Source organism: Nelusetta ayraudi, unplaced genomic scaffold, assembly GCF_046127955.1.
Source record: "Nelusetta ayraudi isolate G7.1 ecotype Tasmania unplaced genomic scaffold, CSIRO-AGI_Nayr_v1 ptg000033l, whole genome shotgun sequence".
Taxonomy (NCBI): domain Eukaryota; kingdom Metazoa; phylum Chordata; class Actinopteri; order Tetraodontiformes; family Monacanthidae; genus Nelusetta; species Nelusetta ayraudi.
In genome coordinates, this window is record NW_027466083.1 from 1,706,112 (window position 1) to 1,729,922 (window position 23,811).

At 46.5% G+C, this 23,811-nt stretch overlaps 1 protein-coding gene across 5 annotated transcripts; it reads right to left on the reverse strand.

The window, feature by feature from the left end:
- Window positions 1-1,028: 1,028 nt before the first annotated feature.
- Window positions 1,029-23,135, reverse strand: phldb1a (pleckstrin homology-like domain, family B, member 1a). 5 transcript variants are annotated; one of them, XM_076031509.1, is made up of 25 exons: window positions 22,825-23,135; window positions 20,346-20,444; window positions 19,666-19,789; window positions 19,085-19,255; window positions 17,691-17,807; window positions 15,430-16,478; window positions 13,133-13,348; window positions 12,898-13,029; window positions 11,989-12,126; window positions 11,456-11,584; window positions 10,844-10,999; window positions 10,635-10,745; window positions 10,457-10,552; window positions 10,237-10,380; window positions 9,382-9,507; window positions 9,138-9,287; window positions 8,817-9,020; window positions 8,025-8,132; window positions 7,865-7,943; window positions 7,522-7,666; window positions 7,318-7,408; window positions 5,954-6,100; window positions 4,697-4,916; window positions 2,167-2,252; window positions 1,029-1,702 (listed from the first exon to the last, which is right to left on the reverse strand). In XM_076031509.1, the coding sequence occupies exons 2-25, from the start codon at window positions 20,403-20,405 to the stop codon at window positions 1,562-1,564; spliced, it is 4,140 nt and encodes a 1,379-aa protein (XP_075887624.1). In that variant the 5' UTR covers window positions 20,406-20,444; window positions 22,825-23,135; the 3' UTR covers window positions 1,029-1,561. The 5 variants fall into 5 exon arrangements, with proteins under 5 accessions (XP_075887624.1, XP_075887625.1, XP_075887626.1 ...); XM_076031510.1 differs by lacking the exon at window positions 11,456-11,584 and having other exon boundaries at window positions 22,825-23,134; XM_076031511.1 differs by lacking the exon at window positions 10,237-10,380 and having other exon boundaries at window positions 22,825-23,132.
- Window positions 23,136-23,811: the final 676 nt, after the last annotated feature.

Consider the following 23,811-nt stretch of genomic DNA (forward strand, 5'->3'; position numbering starts at 1 on the left):
CTGATGTTTCAAACAGAAAGTGCTGAATCTAATCGGTACCTGCGTAGCCGCATTCTCCCTCATGCCTGTGTGATATTTCATTGATGCTTGCAATAAATAAATAACACGGAGGTCGCCCGTAACGCGCTCTCATCTGTGTGCAAATTGGCAAATTGCCCCTCTCGTTCACCTGCTTGGCACGGCAACGTGAAGAGAGAAGACGAATGATTCTAATGGGGGGGGGGGGGGGGGGGGGTTTCGCTCAACTTGTTTACTGGGTTTACTGTTTAGCTTTTTAACATGATTTCAAATTTCTCGATGTTGAATCATACATGTTCAGTCGCATGTAATTTTCCTTCATGTTTTTCATTTGTTTTGTTATGTTTTTTTTTTCTTCCTGTGGCCCGCCTCGTGCAGTACAGAGAACCATGTAATTAATTAGAGCGGCCGATTACCTAATTAAACCATCTGACTCTCCGTGTGTAAATAAGCAAGGCTGTTGAAGGGGATACCTACTATCTGCTCCCATTTTAAATTGGAATACTGGGAGGTAATTGGGGCAGGACCAGGTTATTTCAGGAAGTCTGGTAATTAACAAGTCGCTTGTGTGTATCACTAATTAAGGGAGAAAGGAGTGGTTTGTCAGAGGATGTTCCCAGTTTAGCCTGTTTGTTCACAACAATGCAGTTTATGAGACAAACGAACCTGCACTTGCATCACATGTATTTATTCACTTAATCCTATTGTGCATTGGTACACAGTCGTTTCTTTTTACAATATCATTATACACTTATAATTTAGAAATTCTTACAAAGTGTTAATACATTTTTTAATTATATATTTATGTAAAATGCAAACATACTATAAATGCTGTTTTATTTGCCTGCATGAGAGGCCTTTAGCGCATTACACCATATAGAATGATAACATAAAAATCTTCAAGGATTTGGCACCAAGTGAATTCTTCCGATGAATGTAGTAACATTTTAAAAAATATTTTAGAGTACTTTACTGCTCGAGTTTAACAACTTTTTTCTTTAAAAAGAAAAAAAAAAAAGTTTTCAGATATTAAGAAATGATTTAAGCACCTGAAGAAAAGTAACCAAAGCTTAAAAGAAATAAGTACAAATGTATCAAAAGGTTAATTTTGTTAACACAACATGCATAAACTGGCTTTACGGGTGGAAATAGTTTGAGCTTATTTGGAGCAAGTGTCCTGTATTCCATTCTTTTTTTTAATATTCTTGTTACAGGAAGTGATTTATCTCATTTATTTGTCGATCCGTTGGACGGCTCGCTTAAACTGTTTGGCCTTTTCACAGGCTGAAAGATAATTACTGTTCTTCAGTTCAGTTCAACGCACCTCTGTCATCACTAAGGCCTCATTTGCTTGGTGTCTGTCCTTAGGGAGAGAGAGAGAGCCCTACTTCTTTTCCCAAGATCTTTTATAATGTCCGTCAAATCCATTCATCCATCTCCAACACGGCGTCAGGCTGCGGCTCCCTCCCCTCGGCGGGCAGCGCTGCAGGTCAACTGGCAGGTGTGTTAGTGTCATCCTCCAAAAGCGTCACCCAGTGGTCCCTCAGCTCATGAACTGCGTGTAGCCCTCGGCACCTGTTACTATGACATCCATCCAGATCCTCATGGCCTCCGGAGACGGGGCCACCATGTAGTAGAGGCGGTCGTGGGTCTTCACGCAGAAGGTCAAAGACGGGTCCGGGCTCTGGGGGAATGAAATCACAGCGAGAGGAGGAGGATTTTTACACGAACTGTGAGAGCCGCCCGCACCTGTTGCATCTTTATCCCCAGGGACAGAACAGAAAAAACGACCCACATATGTGCATATATACCAAAGTGACAAAACCTTCAATTCTTTTTTAAAAGAAATATTTCCACCAATCGATATAGTTTAAGTTAGTGTATTAACCGATTTCTTAAAGCTGTGAAACTTTTTTTTTAGTTTGATTTTTATTACTGTAAGACAACGTTAAAAAAAAAAAGTCAAAATATATATATAAACAGGTTGCAGTCTAATTTAATTGCAATGACAAACGAATGATCTATTCACAAGTAACACTTTTCTGTCAACGCAAACTGAATAATTTTACCACATACAAAGGAACATTAATTACAAATGTTCTTCAACAGATATTCTAAATTGCAAGTCAAAAAAGTGGCACCGTTTACCTTGGTGGCGCTGCGCAGGTGATCGTAGTAAACCTCCTCAATCGCCTGAAAGTAAATGAGCCCTTTCAGTTTGGTCTCGTGCTTGTCTGAAGGGAGGGAAAAGGAGAAGAAGGAAAAAAAAGAAGAAAGAAGCAAATTAAGCCACATAACATGAAGCCTGGCAGTGATGCAAGACCTCTGTCAGCCCGAGCAGCCGGCGCCACAATCAGCCTCCGATGAGAGGAAGCATTTCATGTGAGCTGGTCAAATAATAATCGTATCCGTCATAAGAACACATTATGAACACATGGTTCTTAAAGGTTTTTAAAGGGGTGTCACATTTTGAGCAATTTTAGACGGAAATAATAATGTTGGGCACATTTTTAATAATTGAAACACGACACATTGCCTTGTGCTATTGAGTTTTTATGACGAAAAAAAACTGTTATTGTAGCTAAAACTAACTGGAGAAGACTTTCAATTTATCATTTATCATTTATCTATATTATTCAATGACTAAATATTGCATGACTAAAATCAAATTAATTTTACTGACTTTGTTTTTTAATACGTGTGTTAAATTTGTTTCATACCGCACGGTCCAAAGCCTCGTTTTTCCTCCCAACAGAAAAAAAATGTTGCTGAACCTCAAACTGCCTGCAATGTCAGAGCAGTTTAATAGTACCAGACACAATAGACAACATGTTTTTGTTTTTTTTTCAATATTATGTAAAAAGATTTTTTCCGTATTAAATTGCAGAGAAAGCCAATTCCTGCCCGTACAGAACCAAAAGCAGACCAGAGACGGGAAGACGTTTTTTTTTTTTTTTTTTCCCAGCGACACACAACCCATGAATAGGTATGAGCAGCACTGTGTCAGAGTAAAAGTTAATTAAGAGAGCAAGTCTATTTCAAGCGATGCCTGCAGTCTTTACCATCCCATTAATTTGACTTGTTTTCCTCTGTCGCACTGAGTCTCTGCAGTTTTCCAGCCTTTTGCCTGCTGGCAGGGTTCACTTCTTGGGAACTTTTGTGAGTCTTTAAAAGAAACGCCTCTCTTTGGTGCGCTTGATTTTGATCTTTTGGTTCAACGTTTCGCCTCCAGCAGGTGAGACCTCGCCCAGTCCTTTAAACAACTCCCCCCCCCCCCCCCCCCTTTGCTCGCATATCAGCTTTGAGAATCCCAAAGCCATCCGTACTGCTGGAGTACTCTCCCAATAATAAAGGATGTAACAGCCAGTTTCTGCAGTTTGGGGCTGAGCTTCAGGAAACGAAAGGACCTGCCGAACGGAGGCCTTTCCAGCAGCCCCTTACATTTGCACCTGAGTGCCGAGCGACCAAACAAACATCCGGCAACAATTAAAGGCAAAAGCGTTTGAAGTGCGCCCGACACCTTCTCTTGCTTTTCGCCCTCTCCACGAGTCAAATCTGCTTAGTAATGAGATAAATGTTTTTGAAAAGTGAGTTTCGTTTTATTAGTCACGAAGAAGCCAGGAGCTAGCCTCCTCCCCGAGAAAAACACATCCACGGAAAGTCTTGCATCCTGTTTCATCACCATCATCACCATCATCTTCGTCAGGAGTAAGGGGGTGAAAAGGCTATAGCAAGTGAGTGGGGAGAGGTGGGGAGGGGGGGCTGAACAAGGGGGCGCCAGTAATGAAAATATCCTCCGATTCTATTTTGAATTTGATGGCGGCGCAAGGCTAACAAAAACATGAAAACACGCTGGTAAATTATTCAGGGGACTAACTGCTCCGCTTCCAAAACCAGGGGACAGTCTGACAGATGTGATTTACAAAGCGACTTTGGCTTTAGCACAAAGGCGTCAGGCACAAAACTCCACTTAGAGCAACTTTAATTAGTCTTTGGTTCCAGCTGAATAAACGCCGGTTGGGACAGACGTTGGGTTTGGTTCAGCAGAGGGAGAGAGAGAGAGAGAGAGAGAGAGAGAGAGAGAGAGAGAGAGAGAGAGAGAGCAAAGTGTTCCTTCTTCAGAGGAGCGACAGCACTGCTGGCGGCTGAACTGGATAAATCAGGTCTTGTGCTGCCGCTGCACAGGAACTTTTCTGCCTCAACTGTCTCATGTCTCTCAAAGCCGCCGAGCTCTCGGAAACTCTGGAGTCCCCCCGGAAATAAAGCACAAAAATAATCCTTTGTTTCCGGACACCACGGGGACTTTTGATTCTACAAAGTGACCAGTGAGGGTTTTAATGCACAACTTTGTAACTTGACCCTGTTTGTGTGTGTTTCACATGTTTTTGTGGTTGTCTTGAAGACTTTGTGAATACTCAATCAACTGGGCATGAAGTCGAGCAACGGGGGGACAGAATAAAGAGCCTCCAACACTCATCTCGTCCTCTGCAGTTCTGGTGTCTTTTCTTTTTGACTCCTGTTCGTTGACCTGCTCTCTGCGTATTGGTGTGGAGACTTTGCTCTTAATTTATGAAACTGGATTCTTGAGTTGACGAAGTGCGCCCGCCTCTTGCCTTGGACAGCGAACCAACATCGCAGAATCAAAGCGGCTCGTCTTGACACCGGAGTGGCTGCTCACCCACGTAGTAGGAGAAGTTCCTCTTGAGGCGGTCGAAGACGAACCATCGCTTCTTCCACGACTTGATCTTGCCGCCCATCTTCACCAGGTGGCCCTTGCACATCTTCTCCGTCAGGATGACGTAAGGGCAGGTGTCCACGCTGTGGCCCGACGACTCCACGTGGGCGCGCAGGTCAAACTCCTCCTTGCGGTTAGGCAGGTAGCGCGTCATTGGCCGGGCCTGTGAAGAACAAGAGGAAAAGAGTTTTCCGGCTGCGGCGTGTGAGGACGTCTGAGTGGGCGGCAACAATGGTTTACATCCCTTTGGGGCCAGTTCAAGTCGAGTCCCTGGAGTTTACCAGCACATTACTGGTGCAAAACCTCCACAAGTCGTGAGACCTCTTGAACAAATGTAAATCAGAGGCTGATTTTGTTTTCTGTTAAATTCTATGAGAAAAAAGGGCCTTCGACTTGATATCATCTTATTTGAGCCCACATTATACAGCACAGTACTCTTTGCACAGTAGTGTCCAACTATTAAAGGTTCGGTGTGTAAAAATCTTCAGAAAGGCTGGTATATAAGGAAGCCCACCTGACAGCGTGTTTCACATTTAATTCACTGTCAGGAAGGCTTCCTTAAAAAAAGAAGGTGCAAGATGTCAGCTAACTAGGAGCAAGGCCAACATGTCTATTCTTATTTGTTTGTTTGTGTGTATATATATATATATATATATATATATATATATATATATACATATATATATATATATATATATATATATATACATATATATATATATATATATATATATATATATATATATATATACATATATATATTAATATATATACATTTAAAAGCAGCTGATGTAATAATATGTTTTCATTAAATTAATAAAATTAATTATATTCAGTTATTTTTCACTTTAATTGAAAAAGTGAAAAGAAACAATCTAGTTTTTCCTGAGCAGAGTTAAAATGAGAGAATACTGGCAACTGCAACCATATACTGGGTTTTACAGGTCTAATGAATTACACAACCTAATCCAACACCAAGAGGTGTCTGTTTGTTAACCTCAACAATCACACAATGATGGCAATTAGAGTAAGTCATGATTAAAGCGTTAATGGCGTGCAGTATATCAGTATCTATAGCGCTCGTCTATTTTCATGTGTTGTTCCTCTCGCCCGCCGCTCTCCATTCTCCCATCCAGCCTTTGATCCTGCCGCGCACCTCAGCCTCCCTCTCCCCTCCCCCACGCCTCCTGCTCCACTGACCTGCGAGAAGTGCTTCTCCCTCATCTTCACCTCCTCCTCCACCAGCCGCTGCCTGTGGGCCGTCTCGTCCTGGAGCCTCCTCTCGGCCTCCTCTCGCCTCCTGCGCTCCTCCTCCAACATCTGCCGCCGAGCCTGCGCCTCCCTCTCCTGGGAGCGTCGGGAGAGGAGACAGAGGAACAGATGGAGGTGGGGGGAAGGTGAGGGGGGGCCAACAGGGGAGAAAAAGGGAGACGGGGACAGTATGTAAATTTTAGGCAAATATTGCAATACAAAGAGAAGAGGAGTCAGAGGAGGCACATGAGAGCGCCAGTCCCAATGCAGGGTTTTGTAAAATAGATCCCTCAAGTCTGCACAGAGCTGAGCTTTGCTGATGTAAAATGATCCTTTGTGGCTTTCAGACACTTACGTTGACGTCTTTCTTTGTTTCAGCATGTCGAAATAATACAAAGGTCAACCAACTACTTACAGGTTCGTTTCACCACACCTGGATCAGAGTTGTGGCAGCCGAAAAGTTGAGCTGGAGAAGTTTTGTTTTTTGAGCGGTGGAAGTTTTGGAATCTTTTGTTTGTTCTTTAATCAGATTCTGTTTCTATATATTTAAAACATGAGACATTAGGCCGGTTTGTTTTGTAACTTGTCTCATGACTGAAGGAACTGACTGGTACCACAAATCAGCCAAATTCTTAAATTACAGTTTCTTAGAATTTTGTTTACTCTAACGACTTATGATAGGTTGGAGTTTTTTCACGGGTAAAAAAAAATGTAAACATTTCAAACTGCCTGAAACTCACCAACATGACTGTCCTTTGATATTTTGGCATGAGACAGAAGTGGTAGGAAGCAAAATCTCAACATGTTAGAAAATTTAAAAATAAACATGTTGTTTCTTTATGAGGACAAATAAATGAAACAGATAACAGATAATTTGAACACGTATTTTTTTTTTAAAAGTATGTTCAGGTAGTCAAACTAGGGTTTGAAGGCGCTCAAAGAAAACCGTAACAATAAGCATTACAATTTACCGTTGAGGTCTCGGCCCTGGCGATGACCTGCTCTCTTCCAGAGCTGATCTATCGCGCTAATAAACAGATAGTAGCTACTGAAACTCATTAAAGTTTATTGCACCCTATGAATTCTATTAAATTATATATGACCTGCATACATTAACGATACATAACATACTCACATATTAACATTTATGAGTTTGTTTATGAAGCTCAAGATCAAGGGGGTTGTCAGATAACAACTGATTTCCCACTGCAGTGTTTCTTATTGACAAACCAGCTCTAATTAGTTTAAAATGAATCCCTTTTTATGCATACAACAGTTAAACCTCTGACTAAAAACGATGTGCCGTCACTCACTCTGTTCTCAATAAGCCTGGCTTTTTCCTGCTGTGCCTCTTTCAGCATCTTCTCCATCTCTTCTATTCTCTGCGCCTCGATGCCGCAGCCACTGCATGACACAGGGAGAGGAGCAGCGTGTCATCCCACAGCAACGAGTCTTTGGGATGGAGGGTACAAACCGACACGCTCGGCCATTGAGTGCTGAAGGCCCAGGAGGTTCACCTTTCTGGGGTGCAGGCAGAGTTGCCGGTGGAGACGCTGGTCTCCATGCTGTCCGAGCTCTCCAGGCTCAGAGTGTCGTATGCCGGATTGCCACTAGATGGCGACTGGTGATGCAGGATGGAGTGATGCACCGTTGGAGACAGATCTGAGCACGCAAAGGGTGGAGAGAGAGAGAGAGAGAGCAGTCAAAGACCCACAGTGACCTCTGCTGGCTGTGTTAGAGCATTGCTACTAGTTGACAGGGAACTGTCTTTCCTGCAGATTACAAGAGAAAAAAAATCTTATTGCTTTTTCAATAGACTTCTTTGTGAGTTGACGAGTGTCAGCTCCAGCAGAGCATCACCTTTGTTCTGCAGAAGCAGCTGCCTCCTGCAGTCCATGTCCAGTGGAGATGACATGTCTCTGAGCAAGAGGTGTAATCCCTACAAAGAAAACGCCAAACAGTTACCACGTTGACCAGCACCTTCGAACATTTCCACTCGGCATGAGAACGACGTGCCCACCCTGCTGGATGGGTCTTTCTGATGGGCGCCTCCACCGCAGAGAGGCAGGGCGGCGGGGCTGCAAGACGCGGCCTGTCCGAGCTCAGCGTCCGATCGGGATTTTAACAGCTGACGGCGGGAAAAAAATATACCAGAAGAGAAGCACAGTCACTGCAACGGTCCTCACTTAGTCTCTGTAGTCTTCTTACCCAGCAGTAGTGATTCTCAACTGGATGACCTCTCACCCCTAAACACTAAGGGGCGATAACGCACTGCAACGCAAATTGATGCATGACATTTACTGTAAAGTTTGTTTTGTTGTAATGCGCTAATGGAGCGGGGTGAAAAGGTAAACCACTGACTGCAGGAAGTGAGTGCAGTTTCTTACTTTGATGCCAAAAATCTAATGCTACAAAAATGCCACTGCTTTTCAAGCCCATCGTGCATTTTTGTGTCTTTCTGTGTTAAAGGGGATGTTTTTTTCCGTAACATCCCAACCTACAATTTATGTGGTTCAACTTTTTTTTTGTACTTGCAAACTGTGATATTTTGCTCTATTTCAGGTTCAAAGTGCATCATCTTATCACTCCATCTTCATTCTTGGCTTCTCCTTGAACCAGGCCAGTTGAGAGCCACTGCTCTATAAAACCATCACCAACTTGATTGTCCGCACGGGAACAACTAGTTTTGGCTTCAAGTATTGCACACTCGTCTCTTTAAACACTGGTACTCTGGCCGTCTGGTGAAAGAGCTCACAGCATTCAGGAGCCCAAGACAGTAAGAAGGAGACGGACAAAGAGTGGAGTCGTTTACCTGCCCGTGACGGCGTGCAGAGAAAGACTTTGCAGGCAGCGGCGGAGGGCAGGACGGAGGCTCTGCTGCAGCCATGATGTCCTGGTACCAGCGCTCAAGGTTAATAGGAGCCATTACATTCCTGTGCAGCTCAGGCTGGCTCTGAGGTGATGAAACAGCAGCCAGGCCACAGAGAGGGAAGGAAGGAAGAGAGCAGTTCAGCAGCTGCATCAGTGACAGAAGCATGAAGCAGATATGAGAAGGGAGAAATAAAATGTGCAATTGCAAAGTTCTTGCCAGAGACAGGAAAAGAAACGGATGAGGAGAGGAAGTACAGCAAACCTGTGCGGACGGGAAAGTGGGAGGTGTGGAGTGGCAGGAGAAGGTGGTTTCAGAGGTGGCGAGTTGGAATGATGGAAGAGCGGAGGAAGAAGTGGGATCGATTCTCTGCATCCCAAAGATCTGGCTCAGCTGACTGACGGTGATGTAGTCCTTCGCACAGAAGGAAAGAGGAGAGGAGAGGCGACATTCAGAGGCTGCCGAGGTGAGGAGAGCAGAAAGGCAAAGAGAGGCGGCGGCTGTCTACCTCGCACGGCAGAGCCGGGGCCACAGAGAGGGAAGCGAGGCAGTGGAGGGCAGCCGGAGAGGAAGAGCGAGACGGCAGAGAAGAGTTTCCGTACATCTTATAGACGTCAGAGAGCCTGAGGTATTCCTGCATCAGTGGCCAGAGCAGAGCGATGAGGAATCCCAGCGGAGGCGAAAACCCCATGTGCAGAGAAAACACGACTCACTGGGCCTCTGAGGTCACATCGTAAAGACTACATCCAAACTTCTGCTGGGATTTGACGGATTATTGTTCCTCAATGATTGTGTGAAACAGAGTTTGTCAAACCTACAGCTGTCAGACTAGCATCACAAGTCAGGAGCGGCTTAGAAACATTCACATCCAGTACCGTCACACAACACAGCTTAAAGGTCCAGTGTGTAATATTTGGCTTGATTTATGATTTTTAGATTGGTAACAGCTTTATATACTGCCCATAAATACAATAATAAGCATGTATAATCACAGGACAAAAAAAAGTAATTTCATTTTCCTACCCTTAGAACGGTTCTCATAGATACACAAGAACACACATATAGCGAGGGTCTTGCTCCAAGTTAGCTGTGGAGACAATCCATCCCGCCTGACAGCGTGTTTTTTCTAATTAGGGTGACTGCTCGCATCTTCAAATAAACCAACAAAGAAGAAGATGGGCCAGGGATCCAGGTTTGGGTGCGTAAGCCACTGTAGTTCACTGGCAAACCCGGATTTGGAGAGAAAAAGATGCTGCAATCTAAAATGTCACCACTTGGTGTCACTGTTTCTTCCTCAAAATCTTAAATTATTACACACTGAACCTTGAAGGAGGGAAAAGGAGGAGGGGGTTTTAGTTGTTACCTCTTGGAGCCTAACAGGAAAGAGTTCAGGGGAGGGCAGGAGAGAGGAGGAGGAGGAGGAGGACAAGGAGGCAGAGGAGGGACAGGGGCTATGAGGAGGACCATCCGCATAAACAAGGTCAGGCTCACTGATGTGAAGGAGGCCCTGTTCAAAGAGTTCATCCGGGGGTTAGAGAGGGTCAGACTCGTCCGGAGCTACAGGTTCTCCCGGGGCCGCTCACCTCCGCCGCACCGCCGCCGCCACTGCTTTTCAAAAAGCTCCTCCCCCCCGTCAAAGCGTGGTACTTCCTCTCCAGGACGCACAGCCTCTCCTGCTCCTGAGAGACACAACCGGGCTGAACGTGAGTCACTGTGGTGTACGGTGGCACGCATGCCGCGTTTTTAACGCCATGGACGGACCTTCTGCAGCAGCTGCAGAGTCAAGGCTCTGTCCCTCGCCAGCCTCTCGCAGTCCTGAGCCGCCTGCAAGCCCAGCTTCTTGACCTGAGCCTCCAGAGCACCCATCCTCTCCTGGTGAGCAGGATTACATGTTTAGCCGATGGTACACATGCATATCAGTACAAATGTTTGTTTTATTATGATTATTATTATTGTTTCTTGCTTCTGACCTTCCTCAGGGCAACGCTGCAGTGATACTCGGCCTGCTCCTGCAGGAGCTGCGAGCTCTGGGTCTCCTTCTTCTCCTCCAGACTGCTTTCCTGCTCCAGCTGGCAGAACTCCAGCTCCTCAAACTGCTTGGTCCCCAATTCCAGAGCTTCGTTTTTCTGCGCACGCGCAAAACATGTATGCATGCAGGTTATCGGACGCACACTTTGTACGCTGTGTGTAGTGTAGGAAAGTTTTCATACTGTCAGATCAATAGAAAAAAGGTTGGATTAATCATGCAAGGGTAAAAAAAAAAAGAAAAGAGAGAAAAAGAAAAAAACGTGCAGGGTTTTAGGGCAGGGCTGTTAATGAGGATGTTAATCGCTGCTGTTTGGCTCTTTCTGGGATGCAGGTTGAAGGAAGAGTGGAGGCAAAGCGGCTGATTAAAACAATGAGCTGAAGCTTACATGTGTAGCTGAAGTAACACAGCAGCGGGGGAAGAAAAAAGAAGCGCAGTTGAAAGGCATGTACAGGAAGACTTCCAAAAGAGAGGCAGTGTCACATGTTGCTCTTTGCAGATGACACAGTGCTGTGCCATTTGGCAGGACACAACTCAGTGTTGTTGACACACTGACCCTGCTGAGCTGCTCCTGTAATTCTTCCCTTTGAGCCAAGGGGCACTTATCAAACTGCCTCTTCAGCTCATTGTACTCATTCCTCTGCTTTTCCAGGGCCTTCCGCTCAGCCGACACATGAGCCCTTCCCTAAAAACACATAAGACACACGCACAGTTGGGTCCACATTCACACGCGCACACACACGCGCACCGGGGAGAAAATAAAAACAAAAACAGGTAACTGGAATCCATGCAGCCAAGCCTTTAAAGCTACCAGGACTGTTACAGTATTAGAGGATTGAGGAGGAGGTTAGGAGAGCAGGCGGGTGAGAGGCGGGAAAGCTTTGTAGAATCTCCATGGAACCAATTCAGAGAGTGGAACTGGATCCCAGTCAGTGGGGAGGAGACACTGTGCTTTGTCCCTCACATCAGACGGCAAACAAACACGTAGTGTTTTAAAGGTAGGATATTTTTTGAGTGCTTTCATCATTCAACAACAGATTTTACATGCACTGGCATCCGACTGGTCGTATTTTGGTCTGGCATGCCCACCTTGTCCTTCTCCTTCTGGGTGGTCTTGTCCAGCTGGCTGAGTTTGAGCTGCAGCTGAGCGATGACGTCACTCTCACTCTCCACCTGCTCCTGCTCAGCCCGCCTCTCCGCATGCAGCAGCGCCTGCTCCATCTCCACCTGAGAGAGAGGACGCACGCAGGGTCAGGTTGTCCTTCTGCCGCAACTTACCGGCAAGTTAAAGGCTGTCTTAGTGCTCACAATTCACTTTGACAGTTATTTTTCTTTCTCATCAAATGTTGCATCTATCCAGTCAATGCTCTTATAGGGCAATCCGTCTTTCACTTTTTTTCATTTGTTTCACTATTTCCAGAGTGCATGTGCTGATAAATGGAGCTCTAGAAATGTGCCCTTGATGATGTCACAGATGTCACAGAAATTTCATGGATATCTCTCCCTTGTTAGTGACAACAACCCCAGCCAAGTGTTTATTCCATTCTTGCTACTGCTAAAGACATTTAACCCATTTCATAATGAAATGTTGTATTGTTCTAACTGCAATATTTGCGGTTGTGTTCATTAGTAGTAGTACTTGCAGTACAGCACTTCTAAATCTTGTCCCCTTTAAAAAAAAATATATATATATATGGAAAGTCCAGCAAAGGCCGAGTTTGAGATGAACAAACAAAGCTGAATATGCTGCAGATCAAAGATCTGTGGAGTGTAAAGGAAATTAATCATGTTGTGTTGCTGAAGTCGAGAACAAAAAATGAAAAATCTCAACGTGAGAACAAGAACCTTTCAAAAAAAAACAACCTGAAAGGTGAAACAGAAATGGCATAAAGGCTGAGATGTTAGTGGGAGTGAGAGGCGCCTGTGTGTGTGTGTGTGAGGTGTCAGTGTGTCTGTTTGTTTGTGTGTGTGCGTGTGTGTGTGTGTGCGTGTGTCCACCTCCTGTCTGGTCTCTTGTAGCTGCCGCTCCAGTTCACTAACTCTGTGCTTCAGGTCATCCACTCGGGCCAAGATCCTGTTCCTCTCCTCCTCCAGGTAGGCCTGCTCCTCACCCGCTAGCACATCGTCGCACTGAGACCATGATAATAATATATATACATATTTTAAAAACAATGGTTTAGTTCCCTGTCAGTGGACACCTCACACATAACGTAGCCCATCTTCTGCATCTCACCTCTTGGTGTGTGCTCTCCGTGCTGCTGCATTCCTCCCTCTGGGCCTCCACATCGTTCTCCGTCATCCTCCGAGGTCTAAACGGCACCGCGGCCGAGGTGTCCAAGCAGCGGTCCGCAGGCAGCCCGTTCCTCACCACCTCAGCCAGCCCCACGCCGCTGTCCTCGTGGTTGTACTCGGCGCACAGACTGAGGATGGTCTCCAGCCGCTGCCGCTCCTGGAGGGCAGAGAGGCGAGACCTGAGATCGTGTTGCGGATGGTGTCCTTGGCTGACATTGTCCCATTTTGACAGCTGTCCCACCAGCCCTGCAGCGCCGGCACGGGGCAACTGCACCGTAACCGGATAGCAGGTGAGCCAATGCTGTGGTGATTTGTGTCTGAGGAGGGCTCATTGTGGTTGTGATGGGGAGTATAAAATCTGTCAGCTGTCGGCTGTTTTGGATAAACGGAGTCTGACAGAGCGCGGTTGCAGTGAGAGAAATGAAAATGAGGCGCCGGTGAGTTGGCTGAGGCTGTTATTGTGGCTCCTCTGGAGTTATTTAAAGACTGTGAAGTAAAGCAGTGCAGGTAAAAAACACTCTACTCGACTAAAACACCAAATATGACCCCGACCTCCACCCATTTAAAAAGCTAAAGACATTTAACCCATCTCATAATGAAATGTTGTATTGTTTTAACTGCAATATTTGCGGTTGTGTTCATTAGTAGTAGTACTTGCAGTACAACACTTCTAAATCTTGAGTGTCTTGTTCTACCAAGACTAACTATCTACAGAAACTTTATTTCTGAACTGCAGGCTGCCTGGCAAAACCCTTGTATTTGTACCTCATCGTTATTAAATGTAACATATGGTTCCTCTTTTGCATCTCATGGCTTTTGTCCCACATGTGGCATTTACTCCACTGACAGGAAATCCTTTCTTTGTCTTTTCCATATATACCTCAATAGTTTATCACTTCTGTTTGTTTCAGTTGTGATACTAATTGTGATACTAATTGATCTAGAGCCTTTACGGGCACAAAATTGTTTGTTTTTTAATAGAAATAATGCATTTTAATTGTATTCTAGCATGTTAGCAAGATGCTGGAAATATACATAAATAGCCATAGCCATAAATAATGAATAAAGACCTTAAATGCTGAACTTATCTCAACATCTCATTGTGTATCAACAAGTAAAAACTGAAACCAACCCATTCAGTGATCAGCAGGTGTCTGCTAGGAGTACACGACAGACACACCAGTCAGTGTTTCCCAGACTTGGGATGACTCAGCACATACGGGCAGTGCAGCAACATGCATGCATCATAAACTTATTACTGTATCCAAAGCAGTCACACTGTGTCCGGTAAGCCAGACGCATGCTCTGAGTATCTCTCATTCGTTACAAGAATCCCTTTGCGTCCTGAAATAGTCAGAACATTGAGGACCAGGAGTTGCCCCCACCCACCCCACCCCCCTCCCCCTATCAGCTGTCAGAGGCGAGGTGGGGTGGGTAGGGATCGGGGTGCGGGGGTACAGTACGAGTGGACGCGTGCGTGGATTGAGGATGGACAAGTATGCACTCGGTGATCTGGAGTGGGTCAGAGTCATGGCTGAGCTACAGCCGCTCCTCCTATTGACAGACGCGCTGTTGGGCAACAGCGCCCTCCACGCCCTCTGCTCGGAGCCTCAAGACTGGAAGGGGAATGTTCCCACCTCGTGTTTCTCCGGCCACATGGGCTGCCCATGCCAGTTATGCCCCTGGGGGGGAGATGACTCGGTGGCTGTGAGCCAGGAGATTTAGACAAGATATGTGAATGCAGACGGGGTGTCTGCCTCACCAAATGTCTCGAGGCCTGCGGCCGACTTTGTTTGCGTACTTCATAAATCACCGCGCTAAAGAAAGTGTCTTGTAGTTGTGAGAATCAGTTCTGTGACTTCACAAAAGCCACTGATACGATGATAGGACACTGTACATGGTAGAGTTTAGAAAATACTGACCTGAAGATACAGTATATACTCTAGTTTGGCACCTTTAAGATAAACCTTTCTACTTCCTGCATGAATCATTTCAAATGACTGCCAATCCTCGATCGAAGGGTTGGCGGTTCGAATCCTGGCTCCAGACACTGAAGCGTAAATAGCTCCCAATGGGGCTGGCAGTGCCTTGCATGGCAGCAGCCACCAATTGGTGTATGAATATGTGTGTTGAATATGAGGCTTTGTAAAAAGCTTTGGAGTACTGTGAAGGTGCTGGAGTGCAGTGAGTCCATTTACCGTTTTAGCCATTTATTTAGATTTTGGCTCAATCTCCTACCTGCTTCTCCATCTCCTGCTCGCGGAGTCTCTCCTCCTTCTGCCAGCGGTGGTATTCCAGCAAGTCGTCCTCGTTGTCGCTGATCTCAGAGATGCTGTTCTTACGTTCCCGGACGTAGGGTTTTGTAAATTTCTTGTCCTGGCTGGACGTTCCAGTGGCAGCCGTGCAGGAGGTCTTCCTCTGGCCATTGGGGCTATCGAGAGGAGAGGAGACGGTCATGGAGCCCAGGCCAGGCCTGATCTGCTGTGCACCCGACTCCTTCTCCAGCCCAGAGAGCGCAGCTGGACTCTGGGCGTACATGGCCCTCACCGCCTCGGCTTTGGAAGGAGCTCGGAGCGGACAGGGTCTGTCGGGACTGTCGGGAACCAGTTTAGGAGTGGACACCTGCGACCCTGGAGTACCTCTCTTGTTTGCAAAAGGGCTGTGAGGAGGAAGTTCTCTGGCTCCAGCGCTTCTGAGCCTCTGAGGTTTATCTACGTGAGACATCTGCTGCTCTCTCATCGGGCTGGGGGATCTCATCTGCAGAGAGGAGCCTCTCAGTTGAGGGCTAGAGGGCGCCGTGGTGGAGAGTTTCACGCCGGATACTTTGTGAGTGGACGGGTTCCAGGTGTCTGTGCTCTGTCCCGAGCCCCTGCTCGGCAGCATGAGGTTTGAAGCGGACTCCTCTCTGGAGTTCCTGGGAAGCTTGGGGCTCTCTTGAGTCCTGTGGCCGCCGCTCACCCCTCTGGAGAGCGAGGTCCGAGGATGAGGGACGGGAGTGTGGTTGGTGAGCGCAGCCCTGACAGGAACAGGAGGCGTTTTGTTGCCAAGGCTCTGGGTCAAAAAGTCTCCGCAGTTTTTATTTATGGAGTCCTCTTTCACGAAGCCACTTCTCCCATTGAGCATGCTGGGTGAGGACGGCTGACGAATGGCCTGTTTACCCAGTCCCGACCCTGGCGGGACCTTCTGCAACAAAGTGTCTTGGTGGTTTATGGTCGTGTTGTTGTTGTTTTTGAAGTCGCCGTTGCTTGAGGGGGACTGATGGTTTCCGTTCAGGACACCCCGGGGGTCTGCAGAAGACAAACACCTGTGCGTTAGCATTCCTGACTAACGGAGGAAGCGGAATCCTTGGAAAAGCAGTTGCAAAAACACTTGAAGGGAGAAAAAAAAAGACATGTTTAGGGAGGGTCAACTTTGTCATTTGCTCCACGTTAGATCACTGCTGTAGAACGAAAGAGGTGATTTAAAGAAGTGGACATTTTTGAGCTGTGCTCATGTTTAATCAGCGCCTCACTGTATACATTTCATATGTTAAACAACTTAAGATTGATTCCAAACATAATAATTTGGAAATAGATCTGAAAATAACAGAGTGAAACTGATGCTTTGATGTCCTTCCTACATGTTTGGATGGGGATAAACATAGAGTGGTTCTCAGGTGGTCTGTGTGGACACCTGGCTGGTGGTTTTTTTCACCAACTTGAACAAAGTTTTTGTTTCTAAAAAGCCTGGCGAGCGAAAGTAGTACACAATTGACTATTCTAATTCCATGGCAGTTCATTGAAGGCACACGTTGCAATTGGAAACCAGAGTTTTGCGTGGTTTGGGGTGCATGAGGGATGTTTTGCTCTCCGCTCGTGCTGTAATCCTGCAGGGATCTGGAGTTGCTAAATATAACGGCTGCAGCCTCGTACCTCATTCAGGGCTGATGAAATCAGGGCCTGCTCAGGAAGAGCGAGCCGTACACACTGAGCACTGAGGGTGTGGCGGCTCAGTGTAGCCAAACCAATAAGGTCACAGGAGAATGGATTGAAAATATCATGGACGCCACGAGGCGGCCGGTGCAGGGAGCCATGCGGCAGAATAATGCAGAGCCGTTTGACCGAGACTGTAAAAACAAAGATTACGACTAACCAGTTTCACAATGGCATCAAACCTGCAGCTGCAGAATGCAGAATCGAGAACTAGATCACAATGTAGGCCACGGATAATTGGCCCTGGACAAGTTATTTCTGAATCCACTCACGGAGAATATTTCAGTCAAACTAGATTTATGCAGGGAAATTAGAAAATCGAGAGGCAGGAAATTTTGTCATAATATTCAAAACCACACAATTATTTATCGACGATCCCATCAATTTGAACCTCATTGAACTTGGAATTTTTTTTTTTATTATTTTTTTTTTTTTTTACAGTCAGAACCACACTGTGATTTATGAGCCGAACCAATTGTTGAGACGAGCCTGAGCCTCCTTCTATTATCATCTGAACTGGGTCTTTACCAGCAGGTTGTGTTTTTGGCATGCTCAGTCCCCCAGGCAGCAGGCTCTTCATCCGCAGTGCCTCCTCTGGATGGTTGAAGCGGAAGAAGGCAGACTGGCCAAAACACAGCATGCATCCTGCCAAAAGAAAAATCAAAACCTATAAAAAAGCCCCGGAGAGTTAAATACCAACAACATCCTGGTTTAGGGTTAAATACAACTTAAGACGGGAATTTCTGATCAGACAAATAGATGTACAAGAAAAAGCAAGTCAAAGTTGAACACAGCTGGTGGACCGTCTGCGAAATTATGATGACAATACCCATCAATAAAAGACTGTCAATGAGCCATAATAACAATTTGGTCAAACTCACATGTTTTCAAGCTGTAATTGAAATCACGCTCTTGTTATTCCGCATCATTTCCAGTGGATTTTGAGTATTCCTGTCACGTTAAGACTGCTGGGAGTCACACGACGGAGTCGCTTCCAAATTTAGACCACAATTCCACCGGGATTTGAAACAATCACTTCCTCTTTCACGCTCAAAGTAAAAACTCCAGAGGATGCAACGTTGTCCTAGGATCGAGCCTCCTCCACTCTCAAGTTCAAGTCAAGATTTCCTGGCATTTCCTTTTCAAATGAAGTTGAAAGTGGGAATTCTTGTCCGGCAGCTGCTGCTGCGTCCACACACACACACAGGCTTCAAGTGACAGTCTGGTGTGGCTGCTGGGTTGGGTGCCTTACACAGGGGGCCTGGCAGGAGGGGTGGACTTGTTGTGTCTTTTTTTATGGCAGGTATGTATGTTACTGAAAGGTCGTGGCACTTTGTTGTTTTGTTTTTCCAATGCAGGCCAGTGTGATCTGTTGTGTTCCAGGTGCTCGAATGTGTCTCAGCAAACAATAGAACATTTCCCTGAATATCCCAGGAGAATATTTGATACTGGCAAGGGCCCAGTCCTTAATGTCAAGTTTTAATATTTTGTTAACAAGATGTCAACTTAACTTTAACTAAACTAAATTATCCAGTATGCCGGTGGTTCTAATTTCAAATTAAATCCAAAGACATACATACATACATGTATGTATGTATGTATGTATGTATGTATGTATGTATACATATATATATATATACACATACATACATACATACATACATACATACATACATATATATATATATAAATATATATATATATACATATATATACATATATATACAGTATATATACACACACATATATATGTACATGGCAACATTTTTTATCACAAAACTTTTCCTTAACATTATGTATTCTAAAACGTTTTGCTGACAACCACGTTGAACGCATTAGTTTTGAACAAAAGCGTGAATGTGGACACCCGGACCTTATTTCCATTGCTGCTTCCCAACACTCTCAATCTGTCTCACAGTCACCTTGTGTCAGACGGTGGGGCTTGGTGATGGGAAGTCCGTCCACGGTGCACTGGTTCCCGCACGGGTAGAGGGTGATGCTTCCCGCTTTGTTCTCGACATAGCAGTGTTGGGGCGCGATGCTCGGGCCCTGCAGAGGGATGTCTGTCTCGCCACTGCCCAGTGTTGTCCTCCCTGCAACCACAGCAAAACATTTTCCCAGCGTGTCACTTGCGGGACCGTGAATACTTTCTGCGAGGTATTCTTAGGTTAAGGCTCGCCGCCAGAGGGGGCGGATGTCAGCGCAGAGGTCACGGCGACATGGGCGGCGTCACAAAAGCATGCCAGCGAACGTGGTGTCGCTTTCAAGACGTGCTCGGCAGATGAAAGGCTGCTTGTCAGAGGAAATGAAGATCTGCTATTGGATGTGTCTTAATAGGATGGCTTCTTTTGCGGCTTTCTTCTTCTTTCTTCGAGTGTTAAACAGTTAAAAATGAACGCAGGCAAGCAAAATGCACCATTTATGAGAAAAGTAGATGTAATACTAAACACAGAATATATAACACACACACACACACACACACACACACACATAGATCTTCTACCTTCTGGCAGTGGCAGCAAGGTGATGGCAGTGCTCAGGCGTCCACTTCCCAAACTGACCAGGTGGGGGCGCTCTGCTTGGACTCTTAAAGACTTTCCTGTCTCAATCAGGTCCAAAGGAGTGCCCTGCCAAAACAAAATCACACAAGACCGAGTCGCTTCAGGTTATAATGAAGATAAATCCCTCCTCCGAGGTGAACCAGGCAGTGTGTCCTTTAAAATAGACGCACAGTCTTAAAGTATATTTTAAAGGGTTTCTTTTTAGATTGGGTAAAACAATTTTTAATTTGGATAAAATCTGCAAAACGTTCCTAAAACATCTATGACAACATTTTGAATATGCCAGATTTGGATGGGATGATGATATTTTAACAGAAGGAGACGCTGCTGCTGCTGCTGCTGCTGCTGCTGCTGCTGCTGCTGCTGCCGCTGCTGCTGCTGAAATTCTCCAGGCTAAAATAGTCTACTAGAGCCGAGTGTGAGGTCTCGAGTCATCGAAACATTTCCGAACACCATTTGTTGTGAGCGTGGGCAGCAGATCACAACGTCGCGGATCTCTTCCTCCACCCTCGAGTCTGACTGGAGTCGCAGGATGTTGTTAAAAGCCCGGGTTGGGATTTCACACCCTGGCTGCACAGCCTGGCCTCCTGGCCTCCTGGCTCCAGACTGAGACATGACTCACCTGCAGGACCTGGTGCGTCTGCCGCCCCTGCTCCACTTGATTCCTGTTCAGTCGCTCCATGTCGGCTGGACCGTTGAAGCCTTCTGACGCATGAGGATCCTGGTGCGAAGGCGCCGATGGAGAGAGAGAGAGAGAGAGAGAGAGAGAGAGAGAGAGAAGAGGCTGAGCGGCAGGGCATGAATGGGAGCTGGGAGTGCTGCTACTACGACTGCACTACAATAGGAACAGTGCCTTCCTCACAAACCCTGTGTCCTACTTGCGAGCCCATGTGACCAGACCATTATACTGGCTAATTGTCTGTCCGCAGGCAGCGAGAATACAACGCCAGGAGGACGGACTGGCAGTGATTTCGCTCATCGTCCTCCGATGGATAGCTAATTTTAGACGTGGAACGGCAAACGCTGGTTGGGTGCAGCAGGTGCCTTTGAACGTTTATCACAGCTTCCTCCTGACCGCCGTGACTCATCCCACAAAAACCTAAACACAAACACGCTGTTGCAGACCGATGCTGCAGATTGGGTCCAGCTGCGTGCTCATCTGCGCTCACATCAGACAAGAGGGGTCCGGACGATAAAAAATAAAAAAAACCCGTAGGAGGAGCAGACGGGTGTCAAACAAACACACGGGCGGGTAAACGGCCCAGATGACTAATGGTGTTTTTTTGTTTTTCCTGCTGAATGTTCTGCAGTGATTTTTTTTTTCTATCTCAGCCGGGATTTGCTTGTCCTGGCAAGAGACGTGAGGCAGTCAGCACTGCTCTTCAGGGAAAAAGCACAGGCGCAACTACCTCTTATCTGATGTGTGTTTTGACTAACATGGACCAACTTCAAATTACACAGCCTGGCTGTCGGGAGCCACACTTTGGGGTTTCAACCAGCAAGACTAAACACCAATTATTGTGAGTAATTAAGGATATCAGCGCCGCAATGACTCCCTATAAAGTTAAATGATTTTTTTTTTTGGGAACACCCCCAAAGAGATTTATCAAGCTGTCACACCATGCGGGATGTTTTCCTAGAAGTCTCCATTTGGTTATGATGGAGACACATTGGTTTAGAAGGCATTTGGGATAAGGAGAGAGAAAACTTGGTGGCTGGAGGAACCTCCCTTCCGTCTGTCACATTCCAGAAGGCCAATCAGTTTGGGTTTGACTGCAGCCGTCACACGTCACCACCCCAAAGCCTTCATTCTTCTTTTTTTAATACTTCTTTAAATGTGAAAATCACTTAAGCAACAGCAAGGCCTACACTCAACCACCCAGCCCTCCCACTTCTGTGGCTTCAATCACTGGTATAGGTGAGGGCTCATCACAACTGAAAGGAAACCGACTGGCTTAGGAATCCAATGCGGGAGGAAGACTGCCCGGAAAATGCTTTCTGTGGGAGGTTGCCAAGGCCGAGAGACGAACTCTGGAGGGACTTTTACAACAATCCTTGCAAAAGAAAATCCTGAAGTCGGACAAAGCTGGTTAACGGTCGGTGATGTGGCGGTGACGCTGAAAGACACGTGAGATTCATTCCTTGACGATGCGAAGAAACACATTTAAGAAGTGATTTCAATTCAAGTTTCCCTCCACCTTCACATGATATGGCATCATTCTACCTTCACCACCATCATAAAAGGAAGACTCGCGACCCACACACACACACGCACTCCCTGTGACATCATCACCTTTCAAAACTCAGGGGGAAAAAAAATCCCCCCACCAAAAAAAAATCCCTATCCACATCTGCTGGTGCCCAGAGTTGAGGACAGGCAGGCGGGGACAACGGGGCCCTTCTGTCCGCCTCTGATGTCACTCCAGACAAAGAAACCGGGTGAAACCGCTCGCCTCCCTGACAATCACGCCCAGTGTGCGCGTCCCGGAGGGGCCGGTGACACGGGGTGGGGGTTGGGGGGGGGGGCAGACCCGAGCCTCTGTCGGCGCTGCTGCCGCCACTGGAGGCGCTCCGAGCGCCTGTCAACACTGGCGCTCTTTCAGCTGCGCGCGCGCGCGCGCGCGCTCGGCAGCCGCGTGGGCAGAGGGTGACGCGCCGCCGCCCGGTCATTTTGGCAACACACACACACACACGCACCGCTTTAAAGCTCACAAATGCAGCCTCGTCCGCTGTAACGTGTCATTAGCAGGGGCCGCTGTGCCCTTCACAGCCGCTGCGAGCGTCTGAAAATAGATACAGCAGCCACCAGCCGCACGGTCTGGGTGCAACCTCTCTTTTTCTTTTTTCTTTTAAAGAGGAACGCAGAGCAAGAGAGAGAGAGAGAGAGAGAGAGAGAGAGAGAGAGAGAGAGAGAGAGAGAGAGAGAGCGAGAGAGAGAGAGAGACGCCGTAGCTGCGTTTGAGGAGATTCGGCGCAAAGGGACGCATTTGGAAAGGTGCAAGCGAGAAAGTTCGCGAAGGATTCAAGCGAAGGATAAAAGTTCAGAGGAGCAGTGGGGGTGGGGGGTGAGAAACCCAGACGACGTGGTGAGCGACTCTCACCGTTTCCCGTCAGCTACAGAGTCCCGCCGGCAGCGACGTCCACGAGCTCGTCTCAAACTGATTAATCCGCACAGCAGTTGCCACATGCTTGTTTACGTCTCGCTCGCAGCTTTTTTTCATTCACTCGCTGGGCTCCTCTGCTATTTTCCCTCCTCCCGTCCCCTTCTCCTCCTACCTCCCCATCGGTGCAAAGTTACATCCCAGACTCGCAGCAGAGGCGGGAGGGTGGTGCTGCTGGTGCTGCTGGTGCTGGTGGTGGTGGGGGGTGGTGCGTGACAATGTGCCCTCATTTCTGTCAAGCATCGGTTTTGGTTGACTTTGCCTCCGTTTCTTAAGGTTTCACATTATACCCACTTTCAGAGCTCCCCCCCCAAAAAATAAATAAATAAATAAATAAAAAAATCTACATTGCAGTTTATCAGCATTGCAAGGTTAATTATTAAAAAAAAAAAGCAGCATATTCACCCCTCTGTTTGAAGCCTCCTGCCAAAGCTGATGATTTGTTGGACCTTCGACATGAATGGAAGTGCAAGAAAATAAGGCGGTCAAGAAGAAGAAAGACCTGGCTGGGGGTGTTGTCAGGTAGTCTCTCTCTCTTTGTGACATCACAAAGGGTCATAAAGTGGCACGACCAAAACAAGCCGAGTTCACAGCACAGGAACATATTAGAGGTAGAAAACTCTGGTGTCCAGTGAATCTTAAAATAATATCAAATATCAGACCTTTAAATATTGACCAACCATGTGAGCTCTTTATCTCAAGCTTTTATACATTCAGTGGAAGTTCAGGTGCCCCTCTGTGATTCTCTGAGGTATTTTCACTCCTGGCCACTGATTGAAAAGTCACATGGACCACAGCAGTTGATGAGAGAGGGCCCGGAACTGTGGCCCCCTCACCAGCCCATTGGGTCAACAGCAGTTCAAAGCCTGATTCCAGGAAAAAATACAACATGAAGAGGAGGAGGAGGGGGAGATGGAACTTCCTGCT